Source organism: Amia ocellicauda, chromosome 18 (genome assembly GCF_036373705.1).
Source record: "Amia ocellicauda isolate fAmiCal2 chromosome 18, fAmiCal2.hap1, whole genome shotgun sequence".
Lineage (NCBI taxonomy): Eukaryota > Metazoa > Chordata > Actinopteri > Amiiformes > Amiidae > Amia > Amia ocellicauda.
The window spans coordinates 13,550,455-13,568,067 of NC_089867.1; the positions used below are offsets into that span (position 1 = coordinate 13,550,455).

Sequence of the window (17,613 nt, forward strand, 5' to 3'; positions counted from 1 at the left end):
TAGCTAAAGGTCCACTCCATCAAGAGGAAAGCTTTTACTCTACGGGGCCCTCAGTAGGATACAAACTCTGATATGCCAAACTTCTTACAGCTATTGCCCCGTAGTGAACTCCCAATTCTAGCAGTGCATGGTGCAGCCCTAGATTAAATTAGAACATTTCCCAGTTTTCCAGCCTTGAGGATAAACAATATTTTGAGCTAAGAAAATAATATGCCGAAAAGCAATCTATGTGTCAGAAACGCTTCATGTTATTAGTCAGCATGTCTCTCTTGCTTGTTCCCTGCAGACTCTAAAATTATTTAAACTGCATATTAAATGCACAGAGTCATATCAGTAAAAAAAGCGCGAAATGGCGTGGCAATACATTGGAACAGCTTTTTGTTTCCCACCAGCTAAAATAACTTTCTCTCTTTTTGTTACATATTGATGAGAGAATATAACACCATTATTGTGAAGTGTTGTTAACACATATACACACATACACACATCCACACAGAGGGCATATCTATTTTCTTATTCTTGGAAAGAAGTTGTTTATATTTCTACCTTGAGGATATTTTTGTCATGTTTGATTAATTAGATAACTGACTAGGGACTGTTCCTGACACAAAGTGCTGCCTGAAGAAAAACACAGAGGAGAAGAAGGAGAACAAGCAGTCAAAATGGAAGCAGGATTTGTGACAAAACAGTGCACACATTTTATTGCTGATTTTAATTAAAAGAATACAGCTAATTACATTTAGCATTATGTACAAAATAGCATTTTTTTTGTATTTTTACATAATAAATATAATATTTAGCATAAAGCAACAGATAAAATAACAGTTCTGCCAAACCAACAGCTGAATGGTATAAGTTCCATAATTACAGTTGTCTGTAGGAGCAGAATCCATTAGCATCATAAAAGCATAGGGGCCAGGAATGGCTGGAGAATAAGGAGAAATGAAATGACAAGACTGAGATATTTGGGTGTATTGATAAAATGCAGTTAAACCTGATTATAGAATACAGCCAGATTCATTCTCCTTCTGGAGACACCTGTATTTTCTATTTGTGTTTAATGTGTGTTTCTTTAGTTGTGTTCGTGAGAATCTTACAGTGATCCAACACATACATTAATAATCAAAATAGACTCAGACCTGTCAGAACTGTATTAACCCTCTCTGAAGAAAAGGCAACTCGACAATTTGCCATCAGAATAGTGAATGGTTGTGTTCCCCGGTGAAGGGAATTGGACCAAACTCTAAGAAGTTATATCCCCTTCTCCTTTTCAACTGAAACACCATACAGTTGACGTAAAATGTGTTCCATAAAAGGTCAATTTTATCTGTCTTATACGTTAGGCACTAAAGTGTTCCAACATATCTGTAGCATAGTAAGCTGCTACACAAATACATAAGTCTACCACGATATATGAAACAACCACAACTAAAGAATCATAGGAACTGAGTGGCAAAGGAATATGTTTCTGGGATGGATTCCTGGTTGTATGGGATAAAACAGTTGAGAACAACCAGGCCAACAGTACTTTTTCTGTTCCCACATAATCCTGGCAAAATGGTGTAAAGTAAGCAAGAAAAAACAGTCAACAACAGCACTGTGGAAGCCTAATTAAACGTAACTTTTATGCTACACAAAGAATTTACTGTATGCACTATGTAAAAAATCATGAACTGCTCTGTGCAGCCATGTAATATAGTTCGCATTTGTTTTATTTCTTAGTGACTCTTGATCAGTCTTTTCTTACACATTTCTATCACTTTGGGGAGTGTGCTGGTAAGGCATCTGAAGTCTACTGAAGCTCTCTTCTCTGCTCATGCATTTTGAAGTTGAATCTCAGCAAACTTCAGATCTCACCGAGTTTGTGGAAAATGCATTCTGGAGTCCCAGTGATACGCACGCCAGTCAGAATTGTACTGAGTAACCTATATCTGAGAGGTGAAAAATAAAGCCTACCAATGTCCTTACCAAAACAAAAGAGAAAATATGAAGTGTGAAACATTGACCATAAAAACAAAATCAAACAGAGAATATTGAATGAGAGTACAGAGCATGTATTCACAGCAGATTTTACCTTTAGTACAGACGGTACACATGATTCAATTTGAAAGTTTTAGCCTGGGACTTCTTCAACTCCAGCCCTCGACATGTTTACCATGTCCTTAACTTAGTGCACTGAACTAGTGAGTTTGTTCCTTTAAATAATGTATGCAGTATTTGAAAAAAACAAACAAGATATCCATAGTTATTTTCCTTTGTTCTCATTCACCCATTCAAGATTTAAATATAAATTTGGTTACAGTTTATAATAAGGTCACATCTATAGGTGATAATTAGCAATTAGCAAAAACAGTATATGTGTATTTCTTAACCACCATTCATATGACGTTAATATAATCAGCATGGTTTTCAAAATGTGGTACTGAATTATTCAATTTATAAATTTAAATGTGCAGGAACTGAATACCTGATCCATTGTATATAAACACTTTGAAAGGAGTTAATTAAGTGCCCTGAATTAGGTTTTACACATTGATTTGCAACCAGCTTTTCATTTTGTCCATTTTTTAAATAATAGGTTGCAATTTGTAAATGGTGTTAATATGCTCTAAAACAGGGGTCTCCAACACGTCGCTCATGAGCAACCAGTAGCTCACAGGACATCTCAGAGGTGAACACCGAATGAATGTGAAAATACCCCCCGCCCTGTCCCCGGATCACGGCAGAAAAAATACCGTCAGCACCAACCTCCCCCCAAACTGTTGCTCGCGAGACACCTGTCCTAAAACAAAGTGAATAATCACCAAAACCCATTTCCATCACTAATTATTGCACCTTGTCTACGATTGAAAGAGATTAAATACATTTAACATGTTGCTTCTTGAGTTCATTAAGGGTTATAACTAAATTAATAATATTTGCACAGGTTGTTGTTCATTGTTTATAAATATTATATAGATAGCTTATTAACAACAATAGATATAACCTTGTAATAAAGGTGAAATCTATAGTAGTATACATTTTGCTGAGCAAGTTTATAAAAAGAAAAAAAAAAGGTTTAAAAAAGAAAATGTATATGCCCATCTTAATACTCGATGCCATGTTAGCATGGAAACTATCCCAAGTGAACCTCCTTGCATGAATGACTGAAAAATCTTAATTAACAGAATTACACTGTATTTCAAGGTGACCTACTCATCAATATTTGTGCTGATGCAAAGCTGAATTTCCTTCAAAGCGATTCCTTCTGAGGTAAAATAGCACTATATAATGGATATAAATCCCAAGCCTGAAAAGACGAAGAGATTTTTTTTTCTGCACTGGTAATGATGCTACTGCCTGTTGTTTAAGCCACAAAAGCCTTCAAATGTTAAAAGGCTCACAGTTACTTGCAGGTCTTTTGCTTTGATTATGAATCATGTCCCCTTGTGGCATCTGTATCTAAAGACCGCTTAATGGACTCTGCAGCTACAGTGCTCTTTCTGAAGTCTCGGTTTGATGAACTCTTAATGAGACCTTGACATGGAAAGGAATAGAGGTGGTTTTGACATGACTCGGAAAACTGTCTTTCGACGTCTTTGTCTGATTTATTTATGTATTATTTTTACAGTTTGATTATATATTAGCTTGTTGATTCAGTCCTACAGAAGTGGTTTACAGTCAAGAATTACTCATTAGTAACGGAAATTTGTTTTGCATATCTGTTTGGTTGGACACACGTAGTGGGACAATTGACACATGCATTGCCAACCTACATGGAAAACCACTTAGCTGGTAATGTGGATATGTTGAATGCCTATCGTAAAACACAGTATGTGATTCTTTAATAATAAGTTAGGCCAAGTGTAGGAATTCTGAAATCCTAATTTAAAAAAAAGCATTTCAAACTATTTATCGAAAATAGTGCACCACGAAAAAGCTTCTGATTAATACACCATCCCTTAGATGAAAAAACACACAGGCCCTGGGGCTTTCCCACTAAAAAAAAATTGAACATAATGATGAATTACCGTAGCATATTGGAAGACTAATGAAACGCACTAACAGACTTTTAATCACAGACTTTGCAAAGTAGTTAAGGATATGTAAGATATCACACATGAAATGCAAAGTAAAGTGGTTTATGTATTAACATAAAAAGCAACCCAGGGCTCTCTTTCTTTATGGTCTTTCAAATCCTTTGTTCTGTATAATTATCCATAATTCCCTTTTCTATCTTTGCACTGATCATCTCCCTCCTGGTGTATTTTATCACTGTGTTGTTATTTTAATTTTTGTACTGGAGCTACAGCTGAAACACAGGGACAATATACCCACATGTTTCACCATTAGACCTCAGTAGGACTTACCTGCTATTATCAAATTATTATTAAATAGCCTATATATTAAAAGAAAAATAAATACATGTATCCGCCTATCTTATTTAAAGTTAAACACATGCTGATTTTTAATAAAAACGCTTTGGTCTCAGATCTTATGTTTGCCTACTGCTAGCTTTCTTTTACTTCTGCTTAAATAATAATACAAAACAATAATGTATTTGAGCAAGATTGTACCGTAAACAATTGTAAAGACAGTCTTGCAGTAATGGGCATCTTTAGGTGCACTGAAAAACAGGGTCTATTTTTAAGATCCCTGGAGATTTGCAGGGTTGTATTCTTAATCTACTAACTCTTCCTCTACTTCCTCTACCTCTTTTGCTCCATGTGGGCTTAAGTGCTTGAAATTAACCACATCCAATAAGAAGTGAATGTAGCAAAAAGGAGTTTGAGCAAGACAGGAACTGTAAGCCTTTGAGCACGTATCAATAGGACACAGAGTCTGTCAGGTCCCCACTAATCCCCCTGAAAATACACACTAATGGAACCTGTGGTTTCCATCCACAGGAATCAGTGCCACGCAGATGGAGATTTTGAGATGTCTCATTGTGAGACTCTGTTTGAATAAATGACTGTGTGGGAAAGATTTGGTCATGCATACGATTTAGCAATGGAAGGAATCATATGAGAGAGTAACAGCCACAAAAAACACAACACACACTCACATACAGCTTCACATACCTCAAAACACTTCATATATAAAACCTCAGATAAACCTCACTTATGGCCTAAAACAGCAAGGAGGATCTCTGATCACTGCCATTTGTTGGGAGTCTTTAAAGAAGGTCTTAATTTCAGTTTTGGTGAGGTTGAAATCCATTTATGTTAATTAATAAATACAAAAATTACATAAACCTAAGCTAAGCTCGGAGAAGCAAAAACCAAACCAAACCAACAAAAAAAACATTACATTACCATTTCCCCCTTTTGCCTGTCAGTGGTCTTTAATAAATACAGATCAGAACAAAACTAGATAAATGTTTTCTCCCACCCTACATAGCAGGAAAAATAACAACTCCAAACTAAATATTTATTACTGTATTTGGGTCAGAGGTGAGAGGTTTACCCTCCATCTTAGTCACTTGAAAGCACTATTTCATCACAGAGGAGTGCCAAATGTGTTCATAAGGCAATGGGGTTTTAGAGCTGTACAATTCAGAAACAAGGTTGGCTTCAAACTAATCATATGCTATTTTCATGTTAAAATGTATTACACTCAAAAACACAAGAAAAGAAACACTCAATACAAAACAAACTAATTTCAAGCAACTCAAATCCCATTGGATACTGAAGGCCTGTTTGTTGAAATCTGTATTCTATCATGTTTGCTAAAGAGAAATAGGAATGGGGGGTTTACGGAGTTGTGTCCCAGCAACACTTTGCAAAGATGCCAGAAAAAACAGCGATACCATCTGCTGTGCATACTGTTTAAGCAGACATAGCTCTTGCGCACTCCCAGCACACTGGCAAGAGGGAGGTAATGGCAGTAATAACAATCAAGAGAGATGATGAGGGATTACAGGATATGTTGGTTGGAATAAAATAACTGCCTTAAAGTACCCAATATAGTACCCTTGATACCCATATCTGTAGTGGGAATGGCCAATGTTTTCAGTCATTTGAGCAAGTTGGCTCATTGAAGTAATAAAACGCTTTAAACTGAGCTGACTGTAAATGGCATGTCAAGTATTGGATGGAGGAACATCATTCCAAGAGGTAATTGATTCAAGCCTGTAGGTAGGGATAGTCAAAGCTTCTACATACTTAATTCCCACCCACCCCCTGCCAAATACACACACATACAAACACATACTGGTTCACAGGACATCCAAAAAGGACAACAGAAAAGCAGCAAAAAAAGGTTTTGACTTGCTCTTCTACAGGGTCGTGACAAGAGATGGGACACTTAATTCCCTGCATGTTTAAATTAATATTACAATGCACTGGCGAGCAATGGTGTTCAAAGATGTCATAGCACAAGCATACAGTGCTGCACAAAGGCACGTGGAATAGCAGATTGCGTATGAACGAGCGGTACAGCTTCTGCAGACAAGTCGAGGACAAATGCGACGCCTTCATAGGAATTGCTAATGAGCCACTGCGCGACGCCTCTCAATACATCACTCTAGTGACACATGGAGCCATGTATTTCCCTCTCTTGTTTTCCCTCTCTACAGATCTCCTGTTACCTGGGCCCTGGCAGTGTGTTCACGGCCCTGATCGGATGATGAAGAGCTGCAGTTTGAGGCGAGTGCAATGAGAAGATGGGGATGCTAGCTATGCCTGCTGTGTACAACTGAAATGGAAAAAGCCCCTCATACATCTGCAATAGTATGAAATACTACAATACATCACACGGTTTGACAAAATCGACATTCAGTGTGATTAATGCTGCTTTAAACCCTACTGCTGCCCCTATTTAAAAAAAACCTAAAAAACACATTTTTTACCTATGCCTTTCTTTTCTGAGCACACCTCCTTTCAGAGCATGTCTAAGGCAGTATCAGGTTGATTTATTTTAATTCGAGGGTAATGGGTTCCACATCTCTTCAGATTCCATCCTTTCTTTCCCAGCAGCTTCAGCTGGCACTAATTCAAATACTACTGCCACACTATCAGGGAACCAAATCCCACTAAAATATCGAAACCAGCATCACCAGAACTAGGCTGGCCTTTCCAGAATAAATAATTTGTCTTCAGTTGCAGATATGCAGATATTTAGAGTATAGGATAGTTGATGTGCCGTATCCCCATCGAATACAGGTTATGCACCAATACTAAACAACACATGAAAGCAGACAAATCTCAGAAGAGGGGGATCCCTCTGTGGGACGGGTGGCTGAAAATGAATGTACCATTGAATAAAATGCTAAACCAAACAATAAAAAGATAACTCACAATTGCACTTTATTTCAAATGAAATTCAAATATAAGCATCTTGGCAGGCCATTTTCTGAAGTGACCTGACAAAGTAGCATTTCCTCTCACTTAATTGCATCACCAATAGCAGGAGGCAGACCATTAACATAGTGCTCCTGTAAAGTTTCCTCAAACCTCTTCACTCTTTACATTCCCAAAAAAAGTGACTTAATGGCCCTGCCCCAGCTTCACAGTGTAAAAATATTTTCAGTTCCTTAAAAAAAGAGGTTTTGGTTTTACCCCATGTTGGCTAACAGTCTAAAAACCAGAACAAAAAATAAATACAAATAAACAAACAAAACACCTTAATGAGAATTACAAAAAGTCATAGAAAGTGTGTAGGAGATTACAATTTCCAAGAACCGTGTCTTTATATCACCTGACCGAGAACCTTGCCTTGTCTGTTTATCAGGCGCATGACATAAGAAAAACTGCATGACATAGACCATAAAAAAATTAAATAAATAAAAACTCTACAGAGCATCTGAAATGGCTGGTCAGAACTTTTGCCAGTGGGAGGCCGAGCCCCCGCAATGTTTCCGTTTCTTGACATCACCTGGCTTTTAGCTTGGCTTGCATTCATTCTTGCTGCAGGTCGCCTGGCGTTCGATCCTCCACGTGCCTTCTTCATATGTGCAGTAGCAAATTGTGCACTCGTCAATTTTCACCTCCCGGCCAGCTGGTATCACAGCGTTGTCAGCAAAACAGTTTGGGCCTGCAAAGACAAAACAACAAGGCCAAGCTATAAAAAGAGTTGTCATATTACTAATACTACTTCTAATACTGCTATTCAACTTCATTAGAATCCATTGTTTCTATCGAAAAAGAGGCCACAGATGGAGAACACAGGAATGCATCTTGAAATTGAATGTGTGTGTGTGTGAGCATGGAGCACAAAATAAAACTGGGACTGGGGATTTACATGGTAGTTTTGTATAATCCCAACTCACTGTATTCAGGGAGATTATTCATAGCATTAGCTCTTTTTGTCTCTGTTTCCTTTTTCAAAATATAAATGTGATTCTGAGGTGGGGGGGGAAACTTAAAAGGTCATGCATAATGAAAACACAAAAGTCCATCAAAACATACCCAGCGGTATATATTCAGATATTTTTAGAACATTTTTAGAAAGAGAACATCCCTACTGATCTGGTATAACTAAAGAATACAACAATCCATGATGTCATCGTTTTGTCATCGTGAGGTCATCAAGCCATAGCCTCACAAAACCCGGCTTGTGTATGAAAGTATCCGTCTTCCACAGGACAACTACTTAATAAGTAGCGCAGCAGGTGGCAGCACTAGTGAAAACCATCTGAATGGAAAAGTATCCAGAAAGGTTTCATATAATGATGGGGCAATAATTATGGAGGCAAGAAAACACAGATTTACAATGGAATTTACATGACTGCAATGTACAAATACAAAATTGCTGTCAACAATCCACATAAATGTAACACTTGTAGTCCAACAGCAATCTGTATTGTCATTTCCCTTAGGTGATGTGCCCACACCTTTTTCAAGCTTTCATTAATGTGAAATAGCCAGCAATATCCTGGAAGATATCACAGTACACATAGACAAACATTATTATTATTATTATTATTATTATTACAAATACAAAGAATAGTAAGACTCCATAGACTCCATAGTTACAGCAACAGAGTATGTGGCATTTGAAGATGATCAGACCTAATGATACACAGTTTAGGTCATCTTCGATTCTGTTTTTAATTTTCATTATGGAAAAGTCAGTGTAGGGAAGTGGAATTCAGGCGCATGTTCTGTATCAGATTTTGACCCAGAGTCCATGTCATAGTGGATCAATACAATCATTAAAGCAGCGGGACCGATAGCACCTTTATTTTAGCCATCAAGTGTCATAAACAAGGTTTTCTTGCATACAATGAATCATAACTATAGCTAGTATTTAGCATTTCATTCACATTGTACTTTTACATATTTTTTCTTTGGATCTGTTAGTTTTAACATTTAGGTAAGGTTGTACATTTTTTTATTCCTATATATATTTATATACATACATACAAACACATACACACAAACAAAAGCTGCTCTATATACAATACTGTTCTGCTAAATATTTGGGGCGTTGAACCCATAAAACTTTAATTGCCATTCCAATTACAACGCTGCTCCATTTGAGGAGCTAAAATCCTTTCAAAAACTTCCATTAACATCCAGTCTTGGCCTCACACTGAAAGGGGGGAAGACTCCAGTATCGCACTGTATTTCCCACAACAGCACAGCCCTCCTGCCTTGCATTGGCTTTGGACTAGTTCTGATGTCTGTCAGGACAGGACTCTGGGGAAATGGCTGTGGCAACTCCAATGTAGTTTGAAAGATGACTTCCCGTCCCTGTGGTTTAATACTACAATTGCACTTGAAAAAAAAAGTAAAAAATCCCAGGAAACTTCAGATTGATTTATACTACTTGACACACTTTCCTGTTGCAGACAGCAGAGCAGAAGTTAATTGCAGAATAAAAATGGCTGGATATTTTTTTTCCGTTGATGGAGAGCTGCAGGTCACACACTTTATGTGCTACACTTTTGTCATGTGTTTGTTTTACATGCAAACTGGAGGAGTGATTTATTTTATTTATTTATACATCTTTTTCTTGATATGTTTTAAATATGTGGTGTACACACTCACAAGCTTCTTTCTGTACCGTGCATTGCTAGCCGAGATTCCCTGTTCAGATTGTTAAGGTTTTACACGTTATTTTTCAAGCTGAAATAATGAATGCAATTAACTCTCTTATCTTCAGGGAGAAACCTTTCATAGTCATACATTAATAAGATAGACTTACGAACCAATTGTTTTCCGAGATTTGCATATTGTGTTCAGTTTCTCTGGGCAGTTCTTGAAACAATTGTTCTCTTACGGGATTACAAGAAAATAACCTTAAAACAAAATCAATCTTCACAGGGTTGTCTCTTAATCTTTTTATGTTTTGCTTAGATTTGTAGCGGTTCAATGTGGTAATGTTAAGATCTGAAACATGCAAATTGATTACTGGGGAACATTTCTCAATCAGACATCAGTGTCTTTAGTACAGGGCAATCAAATCAACCTGTCTCTATTTTTCACAACAGTTCATCACAGTGTGAAACATCCCAGGAACTGCACTCAAATGTGGTCTCTGACAGAATTTAACCACCTTTAATTGTTCCCTTGCAGCTGCCTTCACAACACTAATGAAGTTCAAACTGGGCTGTCAATCATAGCATCCCGATTGCAATTGTAAATGTAAAAGGGTGCATTTCCTTTTGTATTTAAATGACAGCATTTCCAGAACCAGAAACTACCTATCTATCTACAAATCGATCTGTTGCCAGTGTAGCTGTCATGAACAGGTCTCCCAACCCTCTCCTTACAAGTCTTTGGCCCTCTGATTAAAGGGAATATGTTCCTTTCCCCTCATCACTACATTAGACATCCTCTTCTTCTGTGTATTTTGACTGAAAATAAAATGGAATGAATGAATGAATGAATGAATGAATAAATAAATACAACAAACCAACTAACAGAGAATAAACACACCAGATCAAAAACATCTGAATCTCACAGGAAATATGACTGCAATGCCTTGCTATCCATTTTATTGAACCAATAAAAGCAAGTCTTGCACCACGTTTTTTCTCGATAATTGCCTGGGTTCGCAGAGCATGATTAATGCTGCTCTTGGTGTATTTTACCAGCGCTAACAATAGTCCAAGATTAGTCTTAATCTGTGACTGTGAAAAGGAGATGAAGACGATTTTGCAAGCTACAATCAAAATTAATCCCCTTTAGAGAACTTTTTAGATTCCTTGGCAGGCCCCTTTCACGCTAATCCAGCCTTACATAAAACCCTTGGAAAAGAAGAAGAAAAAAACAGTACAGTAGCTCCTATAGTCTCCAAGAAAAGCATAAAAAATGATTTTCAACGGTACTTTTCCACAGTAGTTTTTAAATCTCTAAAGTCCCTTCATGAATTTGTCTCCCTTCTACCTGTCATTCTTCATTACATTCTTCCCTAATCTCTGCCCAGATCCCAGGATCGTCTCTCCACCTTTCATAGACTTCCTCACAACACACAAACACTTGCATTTGGCCACAACAGCAAGTCTACCGTGTGCAAAAAGAATAAATATCAGAAGGTGGGCTGGGCCCTGTCTCCTAAATCGGGCATTATCTCGGTGAAGATGTCTGGACCTGGGTCGAGCCATTCAAAATATACAGACAATGGTTTCTAAGACTAATGGTATTCACATTGAACTACAATGATTTGTGTCTCAATGACTGGCCTTCTGTAACTACTTTCTGTACAGACAAAAGCTAAAAGACAGCTCTCCGAGTCAACACTTTTGTCCTTAACTAGGAAACTGAGTCAAAGAATGAAGAACTGAATTGTGTACCCTTGAAGCATCGTTTTGCATTATAATATCTGCATTGTGAAAAAAGAACAGCAAGGCCAGCTCATTCTTTATCCGAAAACTACATATTTCAGTGAACCAATCCACAGTTGGTATTTTAAAGAGGAAAAATAAAAGCCCTGATATAAGCTCAAACTTTCTCTTCTACAATGCCAAGGATGGTATGACATTTCTTCACAAAAATTGTTCTGAATAATTGTCAAGAATAATAGTTTGCTTATTTAGCTGAAAGTATAAAACACAAGACCTAAGCATAAATCGGGCTACAGCTAGACTGTGGATATGTTTGGCACTTTTTCTTTAATGCTTATAAAAATGCAGAAATTGCTTTTGTACGGTAAATCAGACTTTGCTTACTTAACTGTTTCTGTCTTTTGTTTTTTGGGGGCATCACATTTTAAAACTGGGGTCTGTGATAATCATCGAAGCATAAAACAAGTTATGTACAGTACCTGACTGCAGCGAAACAGTTTAATACACTAACAAGACAGATTTCCCCAGTGCACAAAAAAGAAAAGAAAGAAAATGAATATTTGGATACAGCACAATGTATACAGTGCATTGCTTATCAAATCAAAGTGTTGTTTAACAAAAAACAAACAACAACAAATTACTTCCCAAACCAGACCAAACTCTCTCCTCAGGAAGTGCATTTACACTATCATGAATGGTGAAATAGACAAGCATTCTGGGTAATTCTATCAAATGTCAAAGAGAGAAGAAAGGCATCACATTGATTTTGTCTTTGATTCGACAATCTTATTTTTATATGGTGGGAAACAGTGGAGGTGGAACACTAGGGCTCAGTAATGCTGATTGGTAAAACTGAAGGTGGCACTATAGTTATGTTATAATTATAAGTATATAAATTGATATAATTTCATGTCCACATCCACATGATTAGAGCCTTGAGTATAAGATCCGGGTGAGTAATCCCCTTGTCTTCGCTGAAAGGGATGAGCAGCAGTTTATCCCTTTGCTATGGCTAACGATTGACTGGAATTGTTATTGCGTCCTTTTTGGTGTCATAAATTGGCGGTCACGAAGCTGGGGGAGTCGAGGTGCAATACCATATTACTGTCATTCACTACTGGTCCTGGTTATTCTCCTTGCAGAAGAGCAATTGACTTCTGCACTCCAGCGGATGCATTATTATGAACACATAATCTCTGCTCCCAACACGCTCGTCCTTAAGCTATGAGTAGTTTAGAGAAAGCGATGGTTCACATTCAAAGGGCTCGATTGGATTATACTTCAGATAATGATGCCGCTTTAATGAGAACTGTGAGACTAAAGTTTTCTGTGTTTTTGAAGACCGGAATGAGAGCAGGAGTGCTACCTCCTAGCACAGCCCTGTGGACTCGCCTCAGGGTTTGCCTGGAGCCCCAGTCAGCTCTGTCTTCAGTGAGACTGCTAGTTAAAAAGAAAGGGTACTTTTGTCCTTTTAATCTGCACTTTGCATACGTTTTGTAATTTTAGTTGAAGTCTTCAAAAGAATATTCAGTTGTGAAATAGTATTTAAGCTTAAAAGCACACACACATACATATTTTTGTATGGTATTTTCATGTTCAATTTAAATATTTCTTAATTGTTTGTTGGATGTTTTTAAGTGTTGCATTCACCAGCTCTGCATACACACACGTTTATGACACAAATAAGTATACAACAAAAATGACTAGCAGTATCAAACATATCAATAGCTTGTTTTTCAAAAATAGTATCATATGTTTCAAAACGTATGTATATACCCCCCTCAGATACTGCAAAAGCTAATTCAACATTTAATTGGTGTTTATACATTTCATTTTCATCCCTAAATGAAATCTGAATAGACTGCTCTACTCTAATTTGGTGTCAGTTGGTAGTTTTTTTTTGCAAAATGCCTATATTGTTTGCTTGCCATAGATGTAGCAGTATTTTTCGAACAATAAGATCTGTTCCTGCAGGATCTTTAGATGTAGGACAAGAACGGTAATATAATTACGGACACACACAGCTACCGATTACGAGTTGATTATTCAATTCACATGTATTATCATTATTCAATACACGTGTATGGTGCAGAAAAGTAACTGTAATCTTGCCTGTTGGATTCTTATTCACTGCTCAAAACAAAACAGAAAACTTGTCAATTTTGTTTGGATCGGCAAGCCCAGGTTTCCATAACAAATTCCTAGCTGTATATTTTCTTTGCACTTTCCTGATCCTGTCTTTCTTATTAAAAGACAGTGCGTTTGCATGCCTGTTTGGTCAGCGGTAGAACTGTCAGCGTTATTCGTTATGAATAATTGATCAGTCGAAAAAGTACAAGAGAACTCCCACCGGACCAGAGAGAAACCTGCATGAATATAAAAGATGTCAGTGCAAGCTATAAGTAATCAACTATAATTTACTTGAATGATATCTGTAGAGAACTATAACCAATTAGCCACTGACTCAATGCAGATGCTTACATAAAAAGTTATGAAGAGTTGGCTGATGAGAAACAGAATTCATAATAATTGTTACCCCTGAGCTATCGTTTCTGACTGGCAATACGTGGATGAAAGGGTAGAATATGTGTTTATTACCTCATTCTGTTTCAGGCCGATTTATTCATTTAATTTTATTTTTTTTGAATTTTGAATTAACAAGTAACACCTTTGTATGTATATATATATATATATATATATATATATATATATATATATATATATATATATATACACACACACACTCACCTAAAGGATTATTAGGAACACCTGTTCAATTTCTCATTAATGCAATATCTAACCAACCAATCACATGGCAGTTGCTTCAATGCATTTAGGGGTGTGGTCCGGGTCAAGACAATCTCCTGAACTCCAAACTGAATGTCTGAATGGGAAAGAAAGGTGATTTAAGCAATTTTGAGCGTGGCATGGTTGTTGGTGCCAGACGGGCCAGTCCGAGTATTTCACAATCTGCTCAGTTACTGGGATTTCCACGCACAACCATTTCTAGGGTTTACAAAGAATGGTGTGAAAAGGGAAAAACATCCAGTATGCGGCAGTCCTGTGGGAGAAAATGCCTTGTTGATGCTAGAGGTCAGAGGAGAATGGGCCGACTGATTCAAGCTGATAGAAGAGCAACTTTGACTGAAATAACCACTCGTTACAACCGAGGTATGCAGCAAAGCATTTGTGAAGCCACAACACGTACAACCTTGAGGCGGATGGGCTACAACAGCAGAAGACCACACCGGGTACCACTCATCTCCACTACAAATAGGAAAAAGAGGCTACAATTTGCACAAGCTCACCAAAATTGGACAGTTGAAGACTGGAAAAATGTTGCCTGGTCTGATGAGTCTCGATTTCTGTTGAGACATTCAGATGGTAGAGTCAGAATTTGGCATAAACAGAATAAGAACATGGATCCATCATGCCTTGTTACCACTGTGCAGGCTGGTGGTGGTGGTGTAATGGTGTGGGGGATGTTTTCTTGGCACACTTTAGGCCCCATAGTGCCAACTGGGCATTGTTTAAATGCCACGGCCTACCTGAGCATTGTTTCTGACCATGTCCATCCCTTTATGACCACCATGTACCCATCCGTACTCTGATGGCTACTTCCAGCAGGATAATGCACCATGTCACAAAGGTCGAATCATTTCAAATTGGTTTCTTGAACATGACAATGAGTTCACTGTACTAAACTGGCCCCCACAGTCACCAGATCTCAACCCAATAGAGCATCTTTGGGATGTGGTGGAACGGGAGCTTCGTGCCCTGGATGTGCATCCCACAAATCTCCATCAACTGCAAGATGCTATCCTATCAATATGGGCCAACATTTCTAAAGAATGCTTTCAGCACCTTGTTGAATCAATGCCACGTAGAATTAAGGCAGTTCTGAAGGCGAAAGGGGGTCAAACACAGTATTAGTATGGTGTTCGTAATAATCCTTTAGGTGAGTGTATATATATATACTGAAAAAACAGGCAAATATGCCAAAAACAAACATACACATAAACAAATACATAAATAAATAAGGGGAATTATGAAGTAAGATTAATTAATGGATGGGACAAGGGATTCATCTAGCCAGGGGAGATGTAATGTTCCTTAAAATAGCCACTAGTTGCACGTTATCAGCCTGCTAATTCTCTTTGTGTAACTGAAAACCAAGCAGTTACTGGTCATGCACAGTTGCTTTGTGTCCTCTGAATACTCTGGTTTTAATTAAAAATTCTAGGAATAAATTCAGCCAATTATTTAATGAGATTCACTGGCAAAGAATTCTACTGTGTGGTGTGGACTGTCGAGAGCAAGACACGTTGTTTGGCTATTTCTACCCTCTATAGATAGAAATAGGCAGCAGGGGGGTCTGCCTGGGTGACGCTGAGTTTCCATGTTAACCACATTGCCCCACCCCCTTTGGGTAGTATTCTGTATAGTTTCTGGTCTCTTTCTGTTTTACCACCTTAACTTTCCCTCCATCAATAGACATCTATTCTCAAACAGCTGCCACTTTCTTATAAGTAATACAAATATCATTAATTACACAAATACATTAAGCTAAACGATTTGTTCACACCACAGAACTAAACAATGGTAGCATTTTTCGAATACTCAATTATTTATTTCCTGTTTTTACCATCTGGATCACATAACTGTCAATATCGGATGTAAAAAGTGTGTGATTTCTATTTTCTCTTTTTTATTTTTGGTGTTCATATTTTGTTCAATTAGTAAAGAGCAATGTGCTTAAATAGCATACAGTATATTGTAGCTATGAATGAAAAGGGGAGCTTTGGTTAGAGTCACTGAACTGTAATGCATTTTTACTATTCAAGTAGAAAAGACATGTTTTTCCCTTTTTATGTTTGTTTCTTTTAGAAACTCGCTTGAAAGAGACATTTTTCAAGAGGAAAAAAGCCCTTCCAGTAGCACAAAAGGCAGAAATTCAGACAGTGACTTGGATATTCGATTTCAACATTTATTTTTATTTTTCACTTGAGTTGCTGGTGCGTTGACACTGAAGTGAGTTAGACTCCCTTTATTAGGTTCCACAGTCCTCTTTTATTTGCTGAAGAAGGCAACATCACTGAGATCGCCATATTGAATTATTATCAAATAAAGAAAACAAGAGGAGAAAATCTAGGGCAGACTGTCTAAAAACATCAGAGGGATTTTAAGTAATCCATTGCGATCTGTCAGAACTTCTCTGCAGACATCATAATGGGCTCTGACCCATGGGCTACTAAACCTTGATCTTAGCATACAAAATACTGTAGCTTTCTGCAGGGCAAGGAACAGCTACATAAACAAAACAAACAGACACGTTGAATATGAAAACACAAGCTCCAGACACAGCTATTGAGTTCCTGTTTACTTGGTGTTCTTCGTAATCAGACAAATAACTGAAGTAATTCAATTATGCTCATTATTGACTTTGCAGACTTACTTATAATGAAACAACTTAAAAAAAAGGTTAATATAAATCCAGAGGCATTTGTAATCTTGCTTTGCATGTCAATAAGCAATGTTTAAGTGTATGTAATTAAATATCCATCTATTTAGACTTTCATAAAAAAAAAAAGGCGTTTAAACAAAAAATGCGTCCGATTACAGTTAAGAACTGCAGAACACTTTGAAATGGGGTTAGTATACAGGTACTCGTACGACAAGGATAGTTATGCATTTAAACTGGGGCTGGAAAAATATATAATATAATATTATATAGTGTACTGAAATTAATTATTGTATTAACAAAAATACATTAAACAAAAAAAAAACAAAAAAAAGAGAGAATGGGAGTAATTAATATACAGGATTAACTTCATAGCTGCTAATCACACCCAACAGTCACGGAGGTTTACGCACTGTGGACATCAAGTCAATTATCCCGCAAA

At 37.3% G+C, this 17,613-nt stretch overlaps 1 protein-coding gene across 1 annotated transcript in view; it reads right to left on the minus strand.

Annotated features, from left to right (window-relative positions):
• Nucleotides 1-692: 692 nt before the first annotated feature.
• The window catches only part of vwc2 (von Willebrand factor C domain containing 2), a 36,548-nt gene continuing 19,627 nt past the window's right edge, over nt 693-17,613 (minus strand). Inside the window, exon 4 of the mRNA XM_066690998.1 lies at nt 693-8,013. Coding sequence (XP_066547095.1) covers nt 7,862-8,013 — 152 coding nt within the window. The 3' untranslated portion in view covers nt 693-7,861. The remainder of the gene's footprint in view (nt 8,014-17,613) is intronic.